The 24,161-nt window shown below is 42.4% G+C and overlaps 1 protein-coding gene across 6 annotated transcripts in view; it reads right to left on the bottom strand.

Annotated features, from left to right (window-relative positions):
* Positions 1-24,161, bottom strand: part of Mapk9 (mitogen-activated protein kinase 9) — a 44,006-nt gene that overhangs the window by 10,820 nt on the left and 9,025 nt on the right. For 2 of the 6 annotated variants that reach the window (XM_036194811.1, XM_036194816.1), the window contains exons 2-7: positions 23,920-24,090; positions 15,058-15,187; positions 11,419-11,477; positions 9,371-9,509; positions 2,253-2,418; positions 1,215-1,286 (exon numbers count right to left, since the gene is read on the bottom strand). In XM_036194811.1, the coding sequence (XP_036050704.1) occupies positions 1,215-1,286; positions 2,253-2,418; positions 9,371-9,509; positions 11,419-11,477; positions 15,058-15,187; positions 23,920-24,041 (688 nt within the window). In that variant the 5' untranslated portion in view covers positions 24,042-24,090. Of the gene's footprint in view, positions 1-791; positions 864-1,214; positions 1,287-2,252; positions 2,419-9,370; positions 9,510-11,418; positions 11,478-15,057; positions 15,188-23,307; positions 23,549-23,919; positions 24,091-24,161 lie in introns of those variants that run through there. The other 4 variants (XM_036194813.1, XM_036194814.1, XM_036194812.1 and 1 more) reach the window with 4 other exon arrangements.

Below are 24,161 nucleotides of genomic sequence, written 5' to 3'. Positions count from 1 at the left end.
TACAAGCTTTCACAACACAAACAAAATCAAAGAGCAATGATGATCTAAGGGGTTAGAACACAGATGGGAAGCACACATGAAGAAGCACGTTCGCGTAAAGAATGCACAAGGGGAGAGACTCGCGCTGCTGTGCTGTCTGCTCCTTTACCCTCCACGCTGACAGGACCTGCTGACCACGGCATGAGTCATCTTTTGGGTTTAAATTTACCTTCCCCAGTGCCACAGATACGCTTCTGCCTGGAGTCTTAGAAATGTCTATAAAATGTCAACAAAGCAACAAACAAGAAAGTGTAATGTATGGATCCTGACACGACTTTCATCTAACTGTTTCACTAAGTCTGCTGCAGCTCTGACATCATACCAGTCACTAACAAAACCATATATGATTTAAATCAATCACACATGCATGTTGGCCTATTTAGACTGCACCTTTCCCAGTTAATTAATGGAATGAACTAATTTATAAAATAGTATTTCCTCTTAAATATCAGAATATATTTACCAAAGAGAAATAATTTTACACATCCAGCTATGTCTGATCAAAGAGCTAATATGACTGCTTTAGCTCAATTCTAAGTCTTTACAAAATGGTCACAGGTGTTTGAGTGAAAAGGAGAAAATGTAAAACTGAACCACTTGGTCTGTGACACTAATTTAGAAAGTGCAGCGAAGAACCCTGAGTACACAGTCTGCATCCCCACAGTTCCTTCTGAGAGTTCGGTAAGTAGGCGCAACCATGCTGCCCTCGGCATAGAAATCGTGGCCAAGGTCAAGATCCTAGGGAAGGATACGGTCAGTGCCTTGGAATATCACACAACCTTTCACCAGCTCTCCCATGATGCAACCCACTGACCAGATATCAACTGAAAATAAAATGAAATGATAAAATTATGAAGTGTCATGAACAAAACAAAAGTGAGAGAAGAAACTCTAACAGTGTACTAGACACACAACTGTGGGTGAACTTTTCACACAGCACGGTGGGTGACTGCTGACCTCTACTTTTGTCTCCGGTTTGCAGCAATCTGTGGTTTAGTGCCAAAGAGTCCAATACTCTACAGCTTCAAAACAAAACAAAAGAAAACAAAAAAGGAACAAACAAACGAAAAACCAGACACAGAAAGTGCCAACGAACACAAAATTCTCAGGGCCACACCCCCAGCCCCACCCCAGCCTCCAAGGCCGAGTGCTGGGTCTCTCCCTGTGAAGGATACAGTCTCTTCCTGGGAACAGGACTTTATGGAGGACCATTTCTGCCATGATGCACCCGACAGACCAGATGTCCACTACCAAATATCAGGTGATTAAAAAACAGCCAGAGAGCCTTGCATCTCTGTTTCTAAACCACCTCCCAAACAAGGGCAGTCCCAGTAAACACTCATCAGGTGAACTTCTGTAAAATCCTAACACTGAATGTGAATGACCATTCTCTAAATTGCCACAACAGAAAGGTGGCAGCCAATAAGGAAGGGCTGGACTCTGGGCAAGGCGTTGCTTGAGCATGGCTCTGTGGTGTCTGTCCTCTTGTATGGGGTCAAGCATGGGGCTTGGTTGAATCTTTTGCCTCGGCCAGGGAAGGGATAGCTGAACACAGGCAGCTACTGGAGGGCATTGTGCCTCTCAGAGCAGGCCATAAAGCACCTACATAAACTCATCTCTAAAGACTTTAGCAAATTTCCATTGCTCTTTCCTTTTCTCTTACAAATAATCACCAATATTTGTTCAGGGTTAAAGTTTAGCTTATATTTAGTTGACACTGCTAGAGCAAGTGAACTTTTGATGTCAAAAACATCAGCTTTACGTGATAGGAAACACAGTATTATTCCATTCACATCATGGTTAAAAAAAAGTAGTGAAACCAGTCTACCGTGTTGGCGACCAAGGGACACAGGTCCCAGGGCTTCGGTCATATGGGTGTGCCCACTGAAAGCTGCACACTCAGCACTGCACTTCTGTGAGCACATGATACTCTGATCAAAAGTCCAGCATGGTAGTATACACCTTTAACTCCAGCAATCAGGAGGCAGAGGCAGGCAGAGTTCTATGACTTTGAGGACAGTCAGAGTTGGGGAAAAAAAATGAATTTGACAAATGGAAATACAAAATCAATGATTTCTTATCTGTGGATTCCAGGCATCTACACACAGCATGGTGCTCAAACTGTATCTCACATGGTCCTTGAGGAAGGACAGGCCAGTGCTGAAGGGAGCACTACTTTACTGTTGAGTACCTGCAGTCCTAACTACACTTACCATTCTCTTTGTAGCCCATGCCCAGGATGACTTCTGGAGCCCGATAATAGCGAGTCACCACATAGGGAGTCATCATAAAGTTGGTGCAGGCTGTCCGTGCCAGGCCAAAATCAAGGATCTTGAGAGTACAGTCTGACTTTACTACAATGTTGCTAGGCTTCAAATCCTAGAAAACAAATGGTTTAGCTATTTAAGGAGTCACAGCATATTAAATACACAATTTCATACATCGGTACTTTGGCCGGCAGTCCTTGGCATCTAGGCTGCATGAGCAAAGATGGTGCAGAAGCACTGCTTCTAACGAAGACAAGCAAACACAGCACCAGAAACTACTGTGGGATGTTCTGTATGCTATGAGTGTGTGTTGCTCTGATTGGTTGATAAATAAAATGCCGACTGGCCAGTAGCCAGGCAGGAAGTATAGGCAGGATAAATAGTCAGTAGTAAGCTTGAGTAATGGCCAAGCAGTTTGATTAATATAAGCCCCTGTGTGTTTACTTGGGTCTGAGCGGCTGCGGACCAGGTGGGACACAGGAAAGAAAACTTTCAGCTACAGGAAACCACTCAACAGCGACAGCCTTCATCTGTCAAAGGAGCCCTAGAGGATGGGGAACAGCCCCTATCTAAAAACTATAGTGATGAGAAGAGTGTTCCACGTTACTGCCATCTGCTGGACAACTGGGGTAATAAAAATACAGCTCTGGATAGCTGTCAGGACACCTGGTGCTCTGTGCAAGGTGTCACTCCAGGATTGTGAGAGGCAACTGATGTCTGCCAAAGAGGTAAGTAAAGAGGTCACTGAGGTTTCTCAGCTCTCCCCAACACTCACAGATTCTCAAACTATCTAGTGACTTGGAAGACTCATTTTTCAGTGGCATAATCAAGGTAGTTCTGCCTCTTCAAATCTCAAGGACCACCCAAAACACAGTAAACAAGAAACACAAGTAAAGACACAATGATAGCTGACCCTCAGGTTATGCTAGACCTGCAGAAGGTTGTGGAAATGGTTACTACAACATGGCAGCCATAGGGGTGGCTAACAGACCCAAAATAGGCGAGAACAGAAAAGCTCTGTGTGTGTGTGTGTGTGTGTGTGTGTGTGTGTGTGTGTGTGTGTGTATCATCCTGGCTTAACCACCATTACTGCTTGTTCAGTTCTTAGATCCAGAACCACCAACTGAAGAGACGTCCAAGGAAGGAGGACCTACACGTCATGACAAGTGTCTACTGTCCAGATTTCCCTGGTCCTTGCTCTGAGTGTATGCTGAGCTGGAAGACCCTAGGTATCACCACGCCTCCTCTACTTGGGGAGTTTGGCGAGGGCCAGGTAGTAACTAGAGTCTGACCCAGATCCCCTCAGATATTAGGGTAAAGATGGAGAGTTAACACAGATCTGGGAAAACTGCAAGAAAACATTATTATCCACCCCATAAAAGTGGGAATGGTTTCTCACCATTTTCTGCAATAAGCAGAAAGAATGCATCTGTACAATCAACACATCAGTCCCAAGGCCTTACTACTTTTAGCATCTATACTGAACCAGGACAGTAACTGCAACCCTGGGTAGTGGTCACAGCCATTCTCCAGGATTCATGGAGTGTCTTCAAGGACCGGAGAAGTGAGTCATAAGAGGGACCCCCACCCCTGCATCCCTGAGATTTTGATGGTGGTACTAACATCTATATCTCTACACTCACAGGGTCAGTGAGTCTCTTGAGCCGTGTGCTAAGGAGGCAGCTTCAGGTTTCTATCTGGCTTTCTCCATCTTTGTAGCTCTTAACTCACAGGCCAAGGAACCAATGCATAGGTTACTTGTGATTAGAGGCAAAGATGGGCATATATTTATATAAAGCTTTGCAATGACTGGGCAGGACTAAACAAATTAAAAGGCAACTCAGAAGAAGGAAATCAGTGCACTGAGTAATTAAAAATTAAAAATTTTTATACTCAGAGATGAAAGAGCTCACAGGCAACAAGAAAAAACACTACTGAAAGAACTTAAAGATTTTAAATGAGAAAGACCAAGTACAGAGGGGACTCTAAAGAAACATGCTTCCCAGACCAAAGGGTCACGTGCTCGGCTCAATTAGTAAGAAAATGTCCATATCGAGGCAAAGTACAAAGATATTATCCTAAAAGTTTCCAAATATGAATAAGGATACTTACAAAGAAACAGTAAAGAGAGCATGACAAAGTTCACTGTGGTGGGCACCATGTCCACTACTGCAAGGGGCTGATGTATAACTAAGAACTCCACATCTCCCCACACTACTAACTGTGGGGCAGAACAAATCTGCAGCCTCACAAATTTTCCCTCCCGCATACTTGGTGTATGTGTGTGTGTGTGTGTGTGTGTGTGTGTACATGTCATGGCCCATGTGGAAATAAGAGGTTCATTTACAGGAGTCAGTTCTCCCCTTCTACCATGTGTGTCTTGGGGACTGAAGCTGGGTCATCAGACTTGATGGCAGGCACCTTTACCCACTGAACCATCTTGATGGCTCACCACACACTATTTTAAGCAATTAACTGAAGACACAGACCAGCCAGAGAAGGGAGTCAATAGAGAGGAGTCAATGAGGATCAGGAAGTATGGAATCCAACATGGGAGGGAGGTGAAGAAAAGTGTCAGGGGAGACTCAGGGTCACCCTGCATGAGGTGTTTGGGCAGCAGTCCAGAAGGGAGCAAGCCTGGAGACCCAGCATTTATGGATGTATCTGAGTGCGTTTCACAAAGCGGTCCAAACTGTAGGGTTTTAAGAGTAATAAGAACACAGGCTGGTGAGATGGCTCAGCTGGTGAAGTGTTGTTGTGTGAGCATGAGGACCTGAGTTTGATCCACAGCACCACGTAAAAAGCTGGATATAACAGTGCATATTTGGAATTCCACACTGGGAAGGGAGGGGGAGCCAGATTTCCGGAGGCTCATCCCAGTGAGTGACTCAAAAAACAAGACGGCAGCTCCTGAGGAACCATACCTCAGGTTGACATGTGAGCCTCTACACTCACACACACACACACACACACACACACACACATGCACACACACACGAATAACACATATAACACACATAGTCCTAATCCCCATAAAACAAGCAACTGCGCAACTCAGAGAAATAGAGGATAAGTATTAACTCCAGGAGCTAAACATTGCAGGGGAAAGAAATATAATCAGAGTATTAATATAAGGCTCAGTTGTGAAAAAATTTTATATGGTTCTGATGACATAAAGTACAACACTGACTCTAACAGAGCCAGACTATAACTAAAGTGGGAGGGCAGGGAATAGACAGGGAAGTCACAGAGATGAGGGCTGGGTCTGTGACGAGGAATACATCAATCGCTATGTCCCAAACTGAAAAGGGCCAACGAGATCTAAACACACTGCCCTGAGATATGGAAATGAACACCCAAGTAATTCATTAAAGAACTGAGTGACATAGCTCAGTGGCGGAATGCTTGCCTAGCATGCATCAGGCTCCAGTTCCATCCATGGCACCACCATTAAAAAAAAAAAGCAAACAACAGTAACAACAAAACTAAATTCAAAGTTCGCTTCTCAAAGGAGACAGGAATAGGAGCAAGGAGGAGAAGGAATCCAGTTTTCAGAAATGTTTGTGTAACGCTTCGACCCTTGATGAAAGTACAAATGCAAGCCAACCAATTTGTTCAGCAAGTTACACTGCTCTGTCAAGAGGATTCCAACTTTGGAAACTATTAGTTAATGACAGAAGTGTGTGCAGGCAGGCTGGCATCGGAGCAGGTGCACAGAGGAGTGAGCATCTGTGCAGAGCTGGAGGAAGGAGCAGCCGACTCCAGGTGGCTGCTGGGTTGGTGGAGGCTTTCATTTTCCCAAATTTTGTGAATTATATAAAGTAAAAGTGCAAAGGATGAGGGATAAAACTTCACCTTTTGCCCTGTATCACTCTAAAAACTTCAAATAATTAAAAATGTGTTTCTTGTGAAACCAGTTTTGTTTCTTCAAGAGAGTCTTGCTATCTGGCTTAAGCTGTCCTTGAAAGTATGACCGTCCTGTCTTAACATCCTGAGTTCTGGGATTACAGGTGTGTGACAAATCAATTTAACAGCAAAACTGAAGGTATGTGTCCTTGTGTGAAGTGCTGTTTAGAAGAAGGGTCAGCACTGCTTACACTGGACAGCTGGCACACTGAGGCTAATGTCATCCAGTTTAATGTACATTTGAAACCAACTGTGGTCTCAGTGCTGGCTGGTTTCAGCGTTGGTATATCAACGTACTAGCGATGGCGTACCTGTGTGTTTGAAATGTCTTCTCAATGACAGCTCACACCTTTCCCAAGTCGACACAGATGAGAGTGTGTGAGGCAGAAGTGTACAAGGGATCCGGAAGGAACTGGTAAGATATGGTGGAGGTGTAGGGTAGGGAACAAAGTGGTCACAGAACATTTTCTCAGGTTGTCATGGGTTCTAAACACTGTGCTAAGCAAAACATACACTTCCTTGGACTCTGTCTCACCAGCAGGAGTGCTGTCCCTGGGCTAAAGGACCAAATATTCCATGAAAGGCAAGTACATGCCACAGTTTCATGAAGTCTCCAGGAACTGGGGGACATTCTTCCTGCCTTTACTTTTCTGGCTTCAAGGAGAGAAACAAGTAAGGGAAAGTATTTCCCCTTCAAAAATTAATACAGTTTGTGAATCTGGGAAATTACATAAAGCATACATTTCATTAAAGATATATTTAGAGGGCCGAGGACACAGCTTAATATTAAAGCACTGCCTCATTTGAATAGGATCCTAGATTCCCTCCTCAGTACCACACAAGAGGCAATATATTTAAGAGACATTAAGAATGCCTTCTGGAAGGCAGGTGGGTGGAGAGATGGCTCAGTGATTAAGAGCAGTTAGTGCTCTTCCAAAGGACCATGTTTTGGTACCTGACACATGGCAGCTCATAACTATCTGTAACGCTAGTACCAGAGGATCTGATGATGCCTTTTCCTGGCCTCCATGCATGCACATGGTACACCTACATAAATGCAGACAAAATATCCATACACATAAAAAAATAAATATCTTTTTTAAAAAATGCCTTCTGTATGAGGGAAGAAAACAGCATTGTACTTTATAAGCATCATATTGTTGGTGGAAAATTCAGTATCTTAAATAAAACTAAACTTCAGTTATTTAGAGGGATTTTCTAGAAATAGAATGATTCATTGGAAATTTTTTAGTTACTATTTTAAAAGTGAACTTTGCCATCATAATGTCTATCACTTGAAATAACCACTTGGTGGCAGCAAAGGCTACACTTTGAATAACAACTTGGTTGTGGGAGTGCACAAGAGTATGAAACACTGACACCCAACACAGGCCTTTGGACACAGTCTGCAGGAAGGATCAGGTCTGTGCTTCTGGGGTGGAAGGGCGGGGATGGGGGGTATACCCTGGGAAGCTTCCATTCAGTGGCTTGTGCTAGACCCAACCTTTCTTGGCACTGAAACCTAACTGATCAGAAAGAATGCTGCCCAATGCTCTGTTTCAACAGGCGTCATTGTCTGTGTCTCATGGTGGTTCCCCTGCAGAAGGGAACTTCTCACTGTTGGAGCAAAAAGTCTGGAGACAGTCTAGGCAAAATCAGCCAGAAGCAATTCAGAGAAAGCTGTGATATTCCAAGTAAAACCAGTTATGATCTCTGCTCCTTGTCTCATGGAACATGCTGAGTATTTTTAAAAATTATTTTTAGTGATACACGCATTTGGGGAGTTTGTACACGTGTGTAGGTTCCCCTGGAGGCAAGAAGTGGGCGTCAAATCCTCTGGAGCAGGCAGGTGTTAACTCTCTGACCTGAGCTCTGGGAACTAAACACAGGTCCTCTGGAAGAGCAGCAAGTCCTCTTAACCTCTGAGCCAGGTCTCCAGTCCCAGGTATTTAAAAAACTATCATGATTCTCTATTTATACAGCTGTACACATTTTAAACCAAAAGCTTATCAAAGCAGTTCGGAGCATCAACCACACTCTCTTTGGCCTTCACTTTCAAGTCTTGACAGTGACAGTACCAATACGTTCCTTGGCCACTTGTGTTCTCCTGCCCCAAGTCTAACACAACTCAGGGTCATTGGTATTTTGGAGCCTTTTCCTATTCTTGCACTTTTTCTCTAAGTTTAAAGTTAACACAAAGTGAAAAGTTGAAACAGAAAACCAAAACTGTGGCTCCCTATCTCTGTGTCTATAGTGACTGAAGTACATGGGACGTGGGCAAAACAGAGTTGGTCTGCAGTGTTTTGAACAGTATGACTCCATAGCTTAACTTGGCTTTTCAAAGTATCAAATTTAAGGGGAAAAAAAAGGAAGTTCTTGGGGATGGGGAGATAGACTGATAAGTAAGAGTGGTTTTACACAAGCATGGGACCAGAGTTCAAATCCCCAGTGACGTGTAAAAGGCTCGACGTAGTTATACATATAATGTATAATCACAGTGGTGTGGGGCTGGGGAGAGGCGGAGCCAGGAGGATCACTGGGTTTGCTGGCCACCAGCCTTCCTCCAGGGAATAAGGCCAAGACTGAACATTTGACTGCTGGGGATGTCTTTCTGTATGCTGTGAATGTGTTGCTCTGAGTGATTGATAAATAAAATGCTGATTGGCCAGTAGCCAGACAGGAAGTATAGTATAAGTGGGACAAGCAGAGAGGAGAATTCTGAGGAAATGGAAGGCTGAGTTAGGAGACAATGCCAGCCACCACCACCATGAGAAGCAAGATGTAAGGATACCGGTAAGCTACGAGCCATTGTGACAAGGTATAGATTTATAGAAATGGGTTAATTTAAGATATAAAAACTAGACAGCGAGAAGCCTGCCACGGCCATACAGTTTAAAAGCAATATAAGTCTCTGTGTATTTACTTGGGTCTGAGCAGCTGCAGGAGCTGGGTGGACACAGGAAAACTCCAGTTACATTTGATAACCTCCCCTGGCCTCTAATCATATGTAAACAAGTGTGCACTCACACATGTACACATATGCACACACACACTCACATTATCTCATACACAAAAATATTAGGTTCTTTTATAACTAGATGACTACGACAATCAAATGATGATTATTTCAAAAATAAAGTTATTACGTGCTTACTTACTCTGTGAATTATACCAGCTGAATGCAGATGCTTAATGCCACAGAGCATCTGGTAGAGAAGGTATGACATTCTTTCATGGTCCAGTTCCATATGAATGACCTGACATAAGTTAGCATCCATTAATTCCATAACCAAGTACCTGAATATTCAAAAGAGACAAACCACATTCATTAATATTATTTTATATAACAATTACTTCATGATTGTTAGATCACAATTATTATGTGGTAGTAGGATATAATTACTGCACAGCTAGAGTAAAAACACAAGGTGTTTCACTTCGTAAAATTTCCCAAAGAACATACAAACAACTAACTTACCCAGTGTCTTCCTTTCAAATTATAAACAAAGCAACTTATACACCATGGAAACAATTTTATACAAACTCTTCAACTTTTCTTTTTCACCTGTCTGTCTGTCTGTTTATCCATCTCTCCCTACATACCTCTCTTCTATTTGATCATCCTTCCATTCTCTACACTGTGCTCCTATAGATTCCTTGATCTTTAACAATACATGATTCTGATAGGGCTGCTGATGGGAAGGTTCTACTATACAGGGAAAAATGCAACTCTGAACTTTCTGCTCAGGTTCACTTGAAAAATGAAATCTTTTTTGTTTGTTTGTTTTTTGAGACAAGGTTTCTCTGTGCAGCCCTAGCTATCCTGGAGCTCACTCTGTAGACCAGGCTAGCCTCAAACTTAGAAATCTGCCTGCCTCTGCCTCCTGAGTGCTGGGATTAAAGGTATTCTCCACCATCTCTTAGCTGAAATCTATTCTTTAAGACTGACTATACAACAATAAACAGAAAACTTTCAAGCTCATGGTCCACCACCAGTGCATGTCTTTGGCTCATAGGGAAAGCATAGTTGCCCCTGCCCCCACCCCCACTGCCACCCCTATACCCGAATAAGTGCTCAGACACATCATCTCTACTTCTCCTGCCACTGTTTGTCACGCCATTCTGACTTGGCCTGTGCCAATTCTCTGCTAAAACTGATGGCTTCTACATCTGCAGAGACCCCAACTACATCTTCTTGCTACAGTGGCTGTAACCAGATGCCAGCTCTCCTCTTACAACACTTTCTTGGTGACATCCAGTCTGCCATGCCTTTTAGGACCATTTACAGATTCTTTGATTCCTTTCATCCAGCCCTCTCTTCTGAACCCCAGGTTCTTTCCTATCTACCTACTTAAGAGTTCCACTTGGATAGGCAATGGACACCCCTGAGTCCACGTCTAAAACTATACTCCTGATTCTACCAGCTCCCCACCCCATCTAGTCCTCTTACAGCTCTCCTCACCTCAGTTGTAAGCTTGCATGTGTGGCTTTCCATTTCTCTCTCACAGTCAGCTATCAGCAGCTTCTATGCCCCTACTCTCAAACACCTTGCCTGTCTAATCTCATGCCTTCACCCTGTTACCCACCTGAACCTCTCACATGAATTGCTGTGATGCTTCCCCATACTAACTAGGCTTTATTGTCCCTACCTCTCACAGTCGATTCTTAGCCCCCCACTCCCCAAAACTGTTCTTTTAAACATGTCAGGTGAGATCACTGCTCTGCTGGAAACCTCATCCTGACTCCTTTCCTACCTGCACACCATTTCTCTACGCTCACCCTCTCTGCTTGTCTGCCCCCCAACTCCAGCCACACAGGCCTCTTGTTGGCAGCAGCACATACCAGCCATGCTCCACTGCTGCTCCTTTGCTCTGGCTAGTCCTCCCTTCAAGTCCACCGCAGCCCAGTGTCTGTAGGACAGACTCCTCCCCTTCCCTAAGCCCTTCTCCACTGCCTTTTCCTCTATCTACCCTGGAATGGTGAATACAGAAGTCAACTTGACCAGGTCAAGGAATACTGCACTGGTAAAGCCTCAGACTAAAAGCTACACCCGACATAGCCTGGCCCCTGGTTCTGTGGCCCTTGCGCTTGCGCTGAGCCTCACTGGCAGCATCCTAGAGTCCTGAGCTTGCAAATAACCTACTGTTTCATAAGCATAAAAATCACTGAATTTCCAAACTTTCAATCTGATGCAAAAGATACTTACACATCTTGAAATTCTTCTAGAGTTTTTTGTGGTGTGAACACATTTAACAAGCTAATTATCTGAAATGAGAAAAAAGTTAATTATACTTTAGTATGTCAGGTGGATTATAAAAACTAGGTTGAACACTGAAATGTATTAAAGGTGAGGAAGGACGGCAGAACTCAGTATTTATCATTACTATGGCTGTCACTGAGTCATTCTAGTGGATGGCATTGGAAAACTTAACTACCAGTTGAAAAATGTACTTCTAACAGAATCACTCACGTCCCCAGTAACTCAACCATTACCACACAATTTACATATATATAAAAGAGTAAAAATAATGGTTGGAAACAGTAAATAAAGTACCGTGCTAACTCTGGAAACTTAAACACTATATACAACTTTCTGGAAAGTTTTTAAGTTTTATGTTTTATGAGCTTGTACTTTGTAAGAGGGCTAAAGAGCAGACCTCAGTGCTCGCTCCTTATAGTCTCGGTGCTTGCAAACCAAGTGTCTCAAGCACACACCCTCACTCACTTCACATGAACATGAGAAAGGTGAATTACTCATCATATAGGCAGGAGAAGGAAGGGAAAGAAAGTTGAATCCACCTTTCAGTCTTGGGAACAAAACAGAACAAAGTCCACAACACTAAGGTATAAAGCAAAGAATATGAGCAAGCATTTCCACTGTCCAGGTGTAATAAATCTTTTCTAAGCATGACAGGAACCTAGGCTATCTAATTACATTGAAACAAAACCAGGGCCGGGCGGTGGTGGTGCACGCCTTTAATCCCAGCACTCGGAACGCAGAGCCAGGCGGATCTCTGTGAGTTCGAGGCTAGCCTGGTCTACCAAGTGAGTTCCAGGAAAAGGCGCAAAGCTACACAAAAAAACCCTGTCTCAAAAAAAAAAAAAAAAAAAAAGAAAGAAACAAAACCAGAATTAAACAACAACAAATCAGCATAACCAAAGCAACATACAAAGTCAAATAGAAAAATGGAGGAGGGGACAGTTGAAGCTGGGCCTGGGTGACATGTCACATGTAATCTCAGCAGACATGCCACCATGCCCAGCTTCCACTATTTTCTTCCCATTTCTTCCATTTCAGGCAGGAGTTGCAAGTTTGAGTCCAGCTGCAGAGTTCAAGGCTACCCTGGGCTACATAGCAAAATCCAAGAATGAAAAAGGTTAATAATTGAATGTATAAAACCACCTACAAGTGAATTCAAAAGACACCAAACAGTTTAAGAGAAAAATAGAGCCATGGCCATGAACAAGCCAATTTTCAATGAAATGAAAAAACAGCTGGGGTTTGGAGATGGCTCAGCTAAGAGCTCAGACCCTAGCACCCATGTAAATGTCAATGGGAATGGTGGCCCGCTGGAATCTCAGAGCTCAGAGGATGGACCCCTGGAGCAGCTTGGCTGGCTAGATTAGCCAACTTAACAAGCTCTAGGTCCAAGTGAGACCTCTTACCTCTCTGTATATTAGGTGGAGAGTGATTCATGAAGTCACCTGACATCAATCTCACACACAGTAGATCTGCACACACAGGTGTGCCCATACACATGCAAATATGCGCGCGCGCACACACACACACACACACACACACACACACACACACACACACACTCAATCAATCTCATAAACACATGGAAAGGAAATTCAACCTCACAGAATAAAATAAGATTAGTTTTCATATATCAGCTTGGCCAAAAAAAAAAACGAAACCAGTACTACCTAGTGCTGGGGGAATCTGAAGTAAAACACGCTCTCAGAGGCTTTCCATCAAAGTCTAAACTGATAGTCTTCCCTAACATCCATTTGTCAGTGTGTATAAAAGATGGAACTGTATGAATTGTTTCACCAGCAAATTATGGCCAAGAATTTACCTGGATATATGTGCCAAGTATTATGAATAAGGATATTCACTGCAGGGGGAAAAAAACAAACTAGAAATAACCTACCCAACAACATGGTGTGTGTCTTAGTTTGCTTCCTATGGCTGTTATAAAGCACTATAACCAAACCTGGGGAAGAGAGGGTTTAGCTCAGCTTACAGTTTACAGTCTATCATGAAGGGAACTCAGGGCGAGGAACTCAAGGAAGGAACCTGGAGGCAGGAACTGAAGCTGAGGAAATGGAGGAATACTGCTTATTGGCTTGTTTGACTTGCTTTTTTAAATACAGCCCAGAAGCATTGGGCCTTCCCACATCAATCATTAATCAAATGCCTCACAGACTTGCCTATAGGCCAATCTGATGACATATTCTCAATTGAGGTTCCTTTTCCCAGATGGTGTTAGCTTGTGTCAAGGTGACAAAAATACCAACCAGCATAATTTGTTAACCAAATTATTATATATCTATATATGCAACCATTTAAAAATGTATTACAGGTGTGTCCATTAAAGTATATGAAATCTACCAACATTACAGGGACAGGAGGAAAGAAGAGAATAATTGATCTTGTTTATACATATGTAAACACACACACACAGTATTCTTACTAAAATGCTCATGCTAGTGAACTGTGGCTAAAGGTCCAGGGAGTTTTGCCTTCTAATATTATTTGAATTTTTAAAAATAATAAACATATTTTTGTAAACTGACAAAAATTAAATAAGTAAAATAAAACATACATTGAATAAACTAAAACCAGTTCAAACCACATATCCAGATGGAGGCCAGGGAGATGACTCAGTGGTAGAGCACTTGCCTTGTGTATGTAAGGTCTTGGGTTCAGTCCCCAGTCCCCCCCACAATTAAAAAACAATGTGACAAAAGAATGAACTGGTCTTAGTTGCATACTTAATGTCATAATACAGAAAGATCTAGCACAGATGTTGAAACAAAGGAGAACATACAGAGTTTGGTATAATCCTAAATATTCTCCACTCATCTAAAACTGGAGAGAGATGTCATGAACTGATCATTCAAACCTCCTCTAGGGGCTGAAGAGAGGACTCGGTGGGTAAAGGCAGTTGTCCCAAAGCCTGTTGATGACTGATCTCAGTTGTACCCCAAGGTCTCACACGGTGGTAAAAAGATAACTAATTCTAGCAAGTTGTCCTCTGATCTCCCAAGTGAGCACTGGCTTCTCCCTCCCCCCAATACCTAGATGAAATAAAGAATGTATTTTATCAACAAAATTTAAGCTTTTTCATAGTGGATTGGCTGGTTTTGTGTGTCAATTTGACACAAATTAGAGTCATCAGAAGAAGCCGCTTCAGTTGAAGAAACGCCTCCATGAGATCCAGCTGTAAGGCATTTTCTCATTTAGTGATCAGTAGGGGAGGACCCAGCCCATGATGGGTGGTGCCCTTCCTGGGCTGGCAGTTCTGGCTTCTATAAGAAGGTAGATTGAGCAAACCATGGGAAGCAAGCCAGTAAGCAGCTCCCCTCCATGGCCTCTGCATCAGCTCCTGCCTCCAGGATCCTGCCCTGTTTGAGTTCCTGTCCTGATTTCCTTCAGTGATGAACAGCAATGCTGAAGTGGAAGCCAAATGAACCCTTCCTCCCCAACTTGCCTTTTGGTCCTGGTGTTTCATTTCAGCAATAGAAACCCTAAAACACACAGTACTATCATTAGCTACTCTTTAGTCTGATCACACTAGTGATGTCAAAGCACGCAGAAGGAGCACCTGTAACTTACATTTTTATGATTGACACACTTTAAGAGGACGAGTTCACGATAGGCTCTCTTTGCATGCGTCTGGTTCTGGAAAGGACGGCTTAACTTCTTGACAGCAACATTTATCCCAAGAACTGTATCAAAAGCAGCACTATAATTAGGAAATATAATAAACAGTCTATTAAAATGGCCTTTGAAAATAGCAACAGAGAATGACAGACAAAGAGAAATGTTTCTGTTCTTCCCAGTCAAGTTTTACGTATGGAAAGTGGAATGGCTGAGCCTGCGGGACAGACTAACCCCACCCCAACCCCCTCAAAGGCACCAAGCCTTTCAGCCACAGTTCAAGTAGAATTCTGCAATTCTTTGTACATTGAATTTTCTGTTAACTAAGATTAGCAGGTTCAGAAACAGGTAATTTAATCCAAAGCATGTAACATAGGTCAAGAAATGAAACTTTCAGTTTAAACATGTCAAGAAATTGAAAACTTTCCTGTTATCACTGATTAAAATGCCAGTATATTTTGGAGTACCACAGCAGATTCTGTGGTTGAGCTCATGGAAGGAATTTAATAAATCTAAGTTTTGACTGATTATGCTCTCCCAGGCCAAAGAATCTAAAAAGAAACAGGAGCCCAAGTCTCAGCTCATGGTAAATTCCCATCACACAAAGTCCCAGTGTAAGCACTTGCTATATATAAAGTTCTGCAGGAAACGCTCCTCCTTTTATAGGAAGAAGAAAACCTAAAGCTAAAGTTTCCATCTCTCACATCCCTTCATGGAATTCAGTATTAATTTTTCTCTGGAAATAGGACAGAAAAGTGAGTGGCTTGATGACACATTGTCAAGTTTCAAGTTAGCAGTATACAGTGTCATCAGTGAGAGGCCTTCGGATGGCCCAACAGGGGCTCAGAGCCTGCGAGCCCAGGCATCCTTCCAGCCCTGCTTCTGGGTTTATGTTCTCTACTTTGTAATACTGTTTGCTCTTAATCCTTTCTGTTAATAATACTTTTTGCTGAACAACTCTAACTTAATTCAACCTGTTTTTAAGTTAAAGGCTGTACATGGTGGAACTGGCTAAGGAGAACCACTACATTTGTTACATTTATATATACATGTGTGTGCATACATACAAGTCATAGCTAAGCCCACATGCTCACAGGCAAATTTACTACTCATATGAATATAGGATGATGAAGAAAATCTATTGTGAGAAATCATTAATGTGCCTGTGTGTATGTGTACACTTGTATGTATTTCTTAGATTCATCTTTCTGATCTCAAAAAGTTTTGTCTGAATTTTCAGACGAACAGGAGTTATGACTGAGTGCAAGGGCTCTACAGAATAACGTGGTGTCTTCAGTTAATAACATTACTATTTTTTTTTTACTATTGGTTTTTTGTTTTTTCTTTACTTTCTTTTTCTTCTTTGAGTCAAAGTCTCTCTGTGCAGTCTTGAAACTTGCTATGTAAATCACTCTGGCCCTGAACTCACAGAGATCCACCTCCCCCTGCCTCCAGAGTACTGAGATTAAAATCGTGCACTACCATACCCTACTTGTACTGTATTCTTTAAAACTGACAGTAGATGTTAAGTGTTCTCACTGCAGAAAACGAGACATGTATATGTAAATTAGCTGAATTTAGCTGTTCTATAATGTATATATATTTTGAAACACTATGTATATGTATGTGTATGTATGTATGTATATATGTATTATGTACTGACTAATTTTTTTGTGGGCCTGCCGTAAGATAGTCATTTTGGAAGAGGGAATCTCAATTGGAAAATGCCCCCTACAGACTGGCCTGTGGAGCATTTTTTTGATTAATGACTGATTTGGGAGGCCCAGCCCATTGTGGGTGGTACTACCCCTGCATGGTATAAGAAAACAATCTGAACAAGTCGGGAGGAGCAAGCCAGTAAGCAGCACTCCCCATGGCCTCTGTTTCAGTTCCTGTCTCTAGGTTCCTGTCTTGACTTCTCTGGATGATGAACTGCAAGCTCTAAGATGAAATAAACCCTTCTTCCTCTATGTTGTTTTGGTCATGGTGTTTTATCACAGCAATAGAAACCTATCTAAATAAAATAAACATATGTGTATGTCAATTAACCTTTTTTGATGTATAAAATGTGTCAAATGAACTAATTCTAAGCACTTGGTGACAGGCCTTTCCATTCCTGTTCCAGCTCTAGGGACAAGGACCTTCAGCTACCCATGTTTTCTGTTCCTGTGGTCACCTTTTAACTAGAAAGTGCAGACACTCCCTTGTATGAAACGGAGGGTGTAGTTCCTTACTTGGCACCTCCAACCCTCCCAGCTCTGTTCTAATGGATGTCAGGGTTTTCTCTGTAAGTGGGTTAAATGGACCTTATCTTGCTCTTCCCCCACAACATAAGGTGACTATAATGCTCCACCCTGCTCTCTTCTATCTCTACTTTCCTCCCTCTTTCCTCCAAACTTAAACACTTGCTTAAACACTCAAGCTTGCTAGCATCTTCATTTTAAACTGACAGCTAAGCCTCTGTGCTGCTTCTCCCAGCTGTCTATAAACACTGACAACCAACAGGAAAATACATGTACATATGTAAATATTACTATTGCAGAGCTGGATTATGCTTCATTTTCCAAAGATCAGGCCTATCAGCCACTTGAACACTCTGCCCTTCTTTCTTCCACAAGTTTCTAGTAAACATCTTTTTCCTAAAAGGAGAAAAGCTCATCTCCCAAAGCACCGTGCCCTCCCACTCAGACGTCTATGCTTGGAATCGATCCATCCTTTCTTTGAAGGTATCTCAAAGCCTGCTTCACAGAACTTATCCTGGGATTCCATTTCTGGCCTCTTGTATTTACTGCCTTATTATATTACATGTTCTCTTCTTGTCTTGATTGTTGAAGTGAGTCCTCAAAGAATGTCCCCAGATAACATACGCTGAAGATAAATGATCTTACTCTGCCCTCATCTTTGACTGGCAATCTGTCTTTTAAGCTGAAAATCAATTTCCCTCAGAACTTAACTTAAGGCTTTCCCCAGCTCTGAGTGCTGCTGATGAGGGAGGCTTTCATCTGGCAGTCACTCCTTTGCTTTGTTTTGTTTTTTGTTCCTCTGCTCAATGATGTATCATAAAGAGCCATGCTCTGTTGCTGCCCCCAAAAGTCCCCTTAACAACCCTTCCCAATTGTTATCATTTTTGCCCACCAAAGAAGAAAAGAGCTTCCAAGGTTTTTATTTATTTATTTTTATTATAAACTTTTTGGGTCTCTCTACATAGTCCTGGCTGTCCTGGAACTCACTGTGTAGACCCGTTTTTCTGGTCTCGAACTTAAGAGATCCTCCTGCCTCTGCCTCCCAAGTGCTGGAATTAAAGGCATGTACCAAGCCTAGCCTAACTTCAGACTTTTATGACATTCACTTTCTTGCTTTCACAAACTCAACATGTGCCCTTATATACAACTCTATCCCCCACTAGTCTGAGTACTGTAATTTACTGTCATTGCTACAATATTCCTTTGTGTGACTGTCACATGACACTGATTGCTACTTTAGTTATTTTCAGTTTTCAAGTGATGGTAAGAAGCACCGCCGTCGACGTTCATGTGCTTGGCTCCACTCCTCCAAGCATGCATCTCTGACAGGCACATAGCCAAGTGGGAATGCAGAGATTCTACTTTAGTAGACAAAACCAGACTGCCTTGTAGTAACTGATTATGGAGCAATAAAAGATGAACACATTATCCTGTCTTCTGTATCCCTACTCTCTGGTCTGAGGCTTCATTCCGGGTATTTGCTGATGCATCTTCCGCACGGCCATTCTCTCTTCAGTTACATCTCATATCTGCAAGCACTGTCTGAAGGTTTGTGATCCAATCACCACAGCTTTCACTTCCACTTCTATAATTTCCACTTAGTTCTCTTTCAAAGTTCTTGTTCTTCCACTGAAGTTTTCATCTTGTCCTTTTTATTTTTTTGGTTTTTCGAGACAGGGTTTCTCTGTGTAGCTTTGAGACTTTCCTGGAACTCACTTTGTAGCCCAGGCTGGCCTCGAACTCACAGAGATCCACCTGGCTCTGCCTCCCGAGTGCTGGGACTAAAGGCGTGTGCCACCCACCGCCTGGCTTCATCTTGTCTTTTATCATCTTGAATGCATCACCACAGCTATTTAAAATTTTGGATTTAATGATGTTGGGATTCCCTGCTGAACTGACCCTTTTGTCTTATCTCCTTGTAAACTAGCCATTTTTTATTGTGTTAAGACCTTGCATTTATAAAGCTGTTGTAGAAATGATCTGAAATCCAAGGTAATGCTACCCTCTTTCAGAATTTACATCTGGGCACATGGGAGCACTAACAGTGTAGACTCACCCCTAACATTTCAACAAGTGCATGATGACTAGTGCTGAGTGGCAGGGCCTCACTCAAGTTAACTCCATTACTTCTAGGGTGCGGCCTTTCAACAGCCCCAAAACAAAGCTGAGAAAGTTTTCCAGGCCCTGTTAGAAAGCCTCAGGGTCTAATTTCTATTCTCTAGCCATATGGACAGTTCCAGCAGTCCCTTTCAGAATTTAAATGATCCCAAGAAACAGCCCCAAACATTGGGCTTCCTATATTAGCCTGACTGATGGGACACTGACTTCAGGAACTTACTGGCTCTCTAAGGACAGACACTGAGCATGGAGGGCAGTGTGGGAAGGCTGGCGGCAAATGGGAACCTGTGTCATGGTTGTGTTTTAACAGCCTCCTCCCCATGCGCTCTCTGTACTTACAGTACCCTGGAGTTCTGTGGGAGAAAGGCTCCCTTTCTGGTTACAATCAACCCTCTACTTACTCTCACACCCTTGGCCATGTCATCTGGATCAAGACCCCCAACTTATTTTATGTTGTTGAAATTTATTACAACTTTTTCTGCTCACTGATTACTGCCATTCTCTTTTGTTTGGCTTTGATTTACTGTCTGAAGTCTCAAGCCATCATTTCACTTGTGAAGACATAGTGGGCTGCCCAAGGCCACAGAGAACGTTAGCTGAGGGTCTGCACCGAGCTCAGAACCCAAGTCTCCTATCTCCCAGCCATTCTGTGACCACACTAAGACCCTCCTTACCCAAAACACCTTATTCTGGACATTATTTGTGGTTTGTTTATATTAATAGAGGTAAATAAAACAATTTAAAGACAGATGAGTGTTCATGCTTACAGAAAGCTAGAAGGAAAGCATGCAAGATCTATCTATACTAATTATTTTGCATTAAGGTTCTAACTGTTACTCCTAGGAACTGCCAGACCCAATATTAAAAATGTAAGGAAAGGGGTAAACATGTCATAGAACCAAAGGTTTACATTTTGGGCTGAACAACTTAAATTTTAGAAGGAGAAAGGAAACGCATACACTTGAATCAATAATAACTTTAAAAACTTATTTCCTAATAAGTTTTTCTATCATCTTCTAAGGAACAAAAACATAGAAACAAATCAAATAAGCCAACAACTGTAAAGACAATTCAGAACAGGAGGGAGGGTCTAGGAATGCAGCTCAACAACAGAGGCTCGCCCAGCACATCTGCAGCCCAGTCTGATGCTTAGCACTGCAAACAACAGTGAAATTAAAATTAGGGGTCAGAATATTTTATCCTGGCTCCAGCTCTTACACTTAATTCTGTAGGCCACTGTGGTTCCCGTGCACACCTGGCCCTATGTGTTTACAATGGTCTAGTTTAACAAAACTAACTGGTTTAAAAACCACAGAGTGGTGCGAACACATTTTATTTCTCAAAACTGTAAAAATAGACTTGCACCTACATCAGCTCCCAGTGCTGTTCTTGTAGCTACTGAATGGCCACAAATTACTGATTTAAAACCACACAAATTTATTATCTTACACTTATGGACTTCAGAAGTCCAAAATTAGTCCTAATGGGCTACCATTAAAGTCAGGGGGCTGTGATCCTCATGGATGTCTGGGAAGAATCCATTCCCTTCCCTTTTTCCAGCTTCTAGAAGCTTCCTGCACTCCTGTCACACAGCACTCCACACTCTGTGATCACATTTCCGTCTCTGACCAGGACATTCTGGACTCCCTTTTGTAAGAGCAACTTTGATTACATTGGCCACCAATGCTTCCACCTCATGACCACCGATTTGTTGCTCTGTTTTTCAGACGGGGCCTTCACCCAGGAAAGCCTTGACCTCACTATGTGGCCCAGCCTGACCTGCCACTTACAGAAATCCTTCTGCTTCCAGGACTTGAATGTTAAGATCATTCATTTAATCAAGTCTGCAAAGTTCATTCTGTCCTGTAAGGTCACACATCACAGGATTCCAGGGTTAGGACATGGCTATTTCTGAGGAGGCATTATTCTGCCCATCGCACCCCCAAAGGTTTATTGACGGACATTTCTAAAGTACAAGCTCAATGCTAACAAGAAGTTCTAGACCATTAATTAACAGCAAAATGGCTAGACCTTCATGAGAGGGGTAGAAAACCCAGTTCTATTGTCAAGGTAGCAGCTCGCCCATTGCTGAGATCATTTCAGCAAAAGTAAACCTCTGTGTTCTGCTTTAATAGGAACGTGCCACTACCTGACCAGTCCCTATCTAAAACCATGCAGCTGGGCAGGATAAAAAAAGAGGAAGTGGAGGGCAGAAACAATCCCTTCTGAAGGTTTTACTTCCTATATCAGAACATAGGTGGGAGGGTACTATAAAACTGTCAGTTACAGTTACACAATTAAAGTGTGTATGCACATATGCACATGTGTATTCATGGGTGTGTGTATATATGTATATATGCACGTGTATATGTTTGTACATGTGTGTGCATAGGTATATCTGTGTATGTACAAATGTGTATATATGTGTGTATATACATACATGTGTGTGTACACATGGGTATATGTATACAAGCATGTGTGTATGTGTATGTGTACATATGTATGTATGCATGCATATGTATGGATGTTCTGGTGCTGGTAAGGAATCCAGGTACTTCTATATACTAGGCAAGTGCTCTACCTCTGAGCTTCCTCTCTAGCCCTCAACAGTTCTTGGATGTAATCGTCCTACAAAGATGAATATAATTTATTAAGAATTTCTGAAGAGATATTTAATGAATATTCATTTGTTCATTATTATGAAGATTTTAAACAGAGATTAGGTCAGAGTCCTGGTCATACAAAAAGTGTCCATGACTCAAGTCATCAGGCTTTAACTGCAATAAGGTACCAAGAGACCAACAGGTGGTTTAGACCCAGATCTATCCTGAACCCATGGAACAGATGAAAGTCAATGAGCTAGTCCTCAACTGTACCACACATACAGACAGTCATGGCAGATCTCATTATATCATATATACTATCCACTTTACTTTTAATCTTCAAAACCAAGTCAATGACAGGCCAAGTGGGATAAATGAAGTCCATATTTAATATGGATGCTCTGTCTACCCTATAAAGGAAACTTTATTCCCAAGATAATTCACGTTCCCCTTCTTCCATCCTCTCATCAAATCACTATCTAATTCCAAATAAGAAAGAGTTACAACTCAGGTAAACACTCATGACTTTATTACCACCGACGTTTCCTTCCCTGAGCCAGCCACTGACTTTAAGACCTTTCTTGTCACAAAGGGTTTAAGTCTGGTTTGATCATCTCCAGAGTAAATTCAAAATCTCAGCACTCTAAAACGGAAGCTTTTGGTGCATTGCCATGGTGCTCAGACTGCTGGATTTTGGAACATTTCAGATTTTAGATTTTGTGATGAGAGATGCCCACCAGCAAATACAAATATTGAAAAATGTGACAAGACTCTAAACCCAGAAATACTTCTGCCCCCGAGCCGTTCAGATAGAGGACATTCTGCCTGCACTAATGCTCGCTGTCACTCAGAAGTTAAGACCCCACTGTGCACAGCTGCCACTCCTTCTAGGTAGCACCTGTTCCTTCCCCAGTCTCTCCTCTGAGCACCCAGGGCCCTGATCAGAGTCTCTGCAGCAGAGGGAGGATCAGCTGAAGCCCACTGATGATGCTATGCTCAGTGTCTTCACAGGAAAAACCAAAACCCTCCTCCCAGAATGCCCAGGAGAGGCCTTTGATTTTCAATCTTCTGCCTACTAGCTGTAAACATTAAATGTTTTATCTTATCACAATTTCTTTTAAAGACAAATATAGTCTTGTTGATCAGTGAGGGGGAAAAAAAGCTTTGTCCAGAAAACTACAGTCTAACATGTTTGAGAGATGCTGATAACGGTAGTCTAGAAAACACGTGAGAAACGTTACCTTTGTCTGGCCAGTGACGTCGCAGCCGCTGACTGTCTTACCATGCAAGAGCCTAAGGTTCAGGGTCAGACTAATGGTTCTGACGTCCTGGGCTGGACACATAGTTGAAGAGAGACACCAAAGAAGAGACGGCCAGCCCAACCCCTCACACAGCAGCCCTTCCTGGTTAATCCATGGTGTGATAATGACACTGCCTGGCCTCATCCTGCCAATGAATGGCAAGGCACTGCAATGATGGCGCCTGGAAATGAATAGGAGTGATGGGGAATAAAAGGAGGAGGGGAGAAGGTGGCCATGATGAAGAAATGAATAAAACGCCAAATCCCTGTTACACCTCACTGTCATACCAATTATTCTGATAGCATAATGACAGGGCAAATGAAAAGAAAAAAACCAATAAATAAACAAATTAAACCAACAACAAAGCAAAAGAAAAATTGAGTCTGTATCCTATAAATGACTTTCTATAACTATTATAAGGATTGATGCAGCTTAGCTCAAAATCTAATCTACAACAGGGGGTATTTTTTTTTAATCAGTGCTTCTAAACTCTGATTTAGTTTTACTTTTTACTAAAGTCTTAGTCTATGCTATCAGAACGCCCAGACTTACCAAACAATTCCTTGGGCTCCAGAGCCGATTGGTTTCAATTGCTGGTAACGCTTTAGGACAGTGAAAGTCGAGTCCGCCACTTGCACACTGTAAAACTGACCATCACTTTTACTGTCACTCATGATGTAGTGTCATGCAGTATTCTGGAGAGCGGGTACCTTCGTCAGATCCCTGGAGAGAGAAACAGAATGAACTGATGCACTTACCAAATCATACACAAGGAGCTCCGTTCACAGTGGTTC

Source organism: Onychomys torridus, chromosome 8 (genome assembly GCF_903995425.1).
Source record: "Onychomys torridus chromosome 8, mOncTor1.1, whole genome shotgun sequence".
NCBI classification, from domain to species: domain Eukaryota; kingdom Metazoa; phylum Chordata; class Mammalia; order Rodentia; family Cricetidae; genus Onychomys; species Onychomys torridus.
The sequence above is the reverse complement of the archived record's forward strand: the minus strand, read 5'-3'. Positions and strand labels throughout refer to the sequence as shown.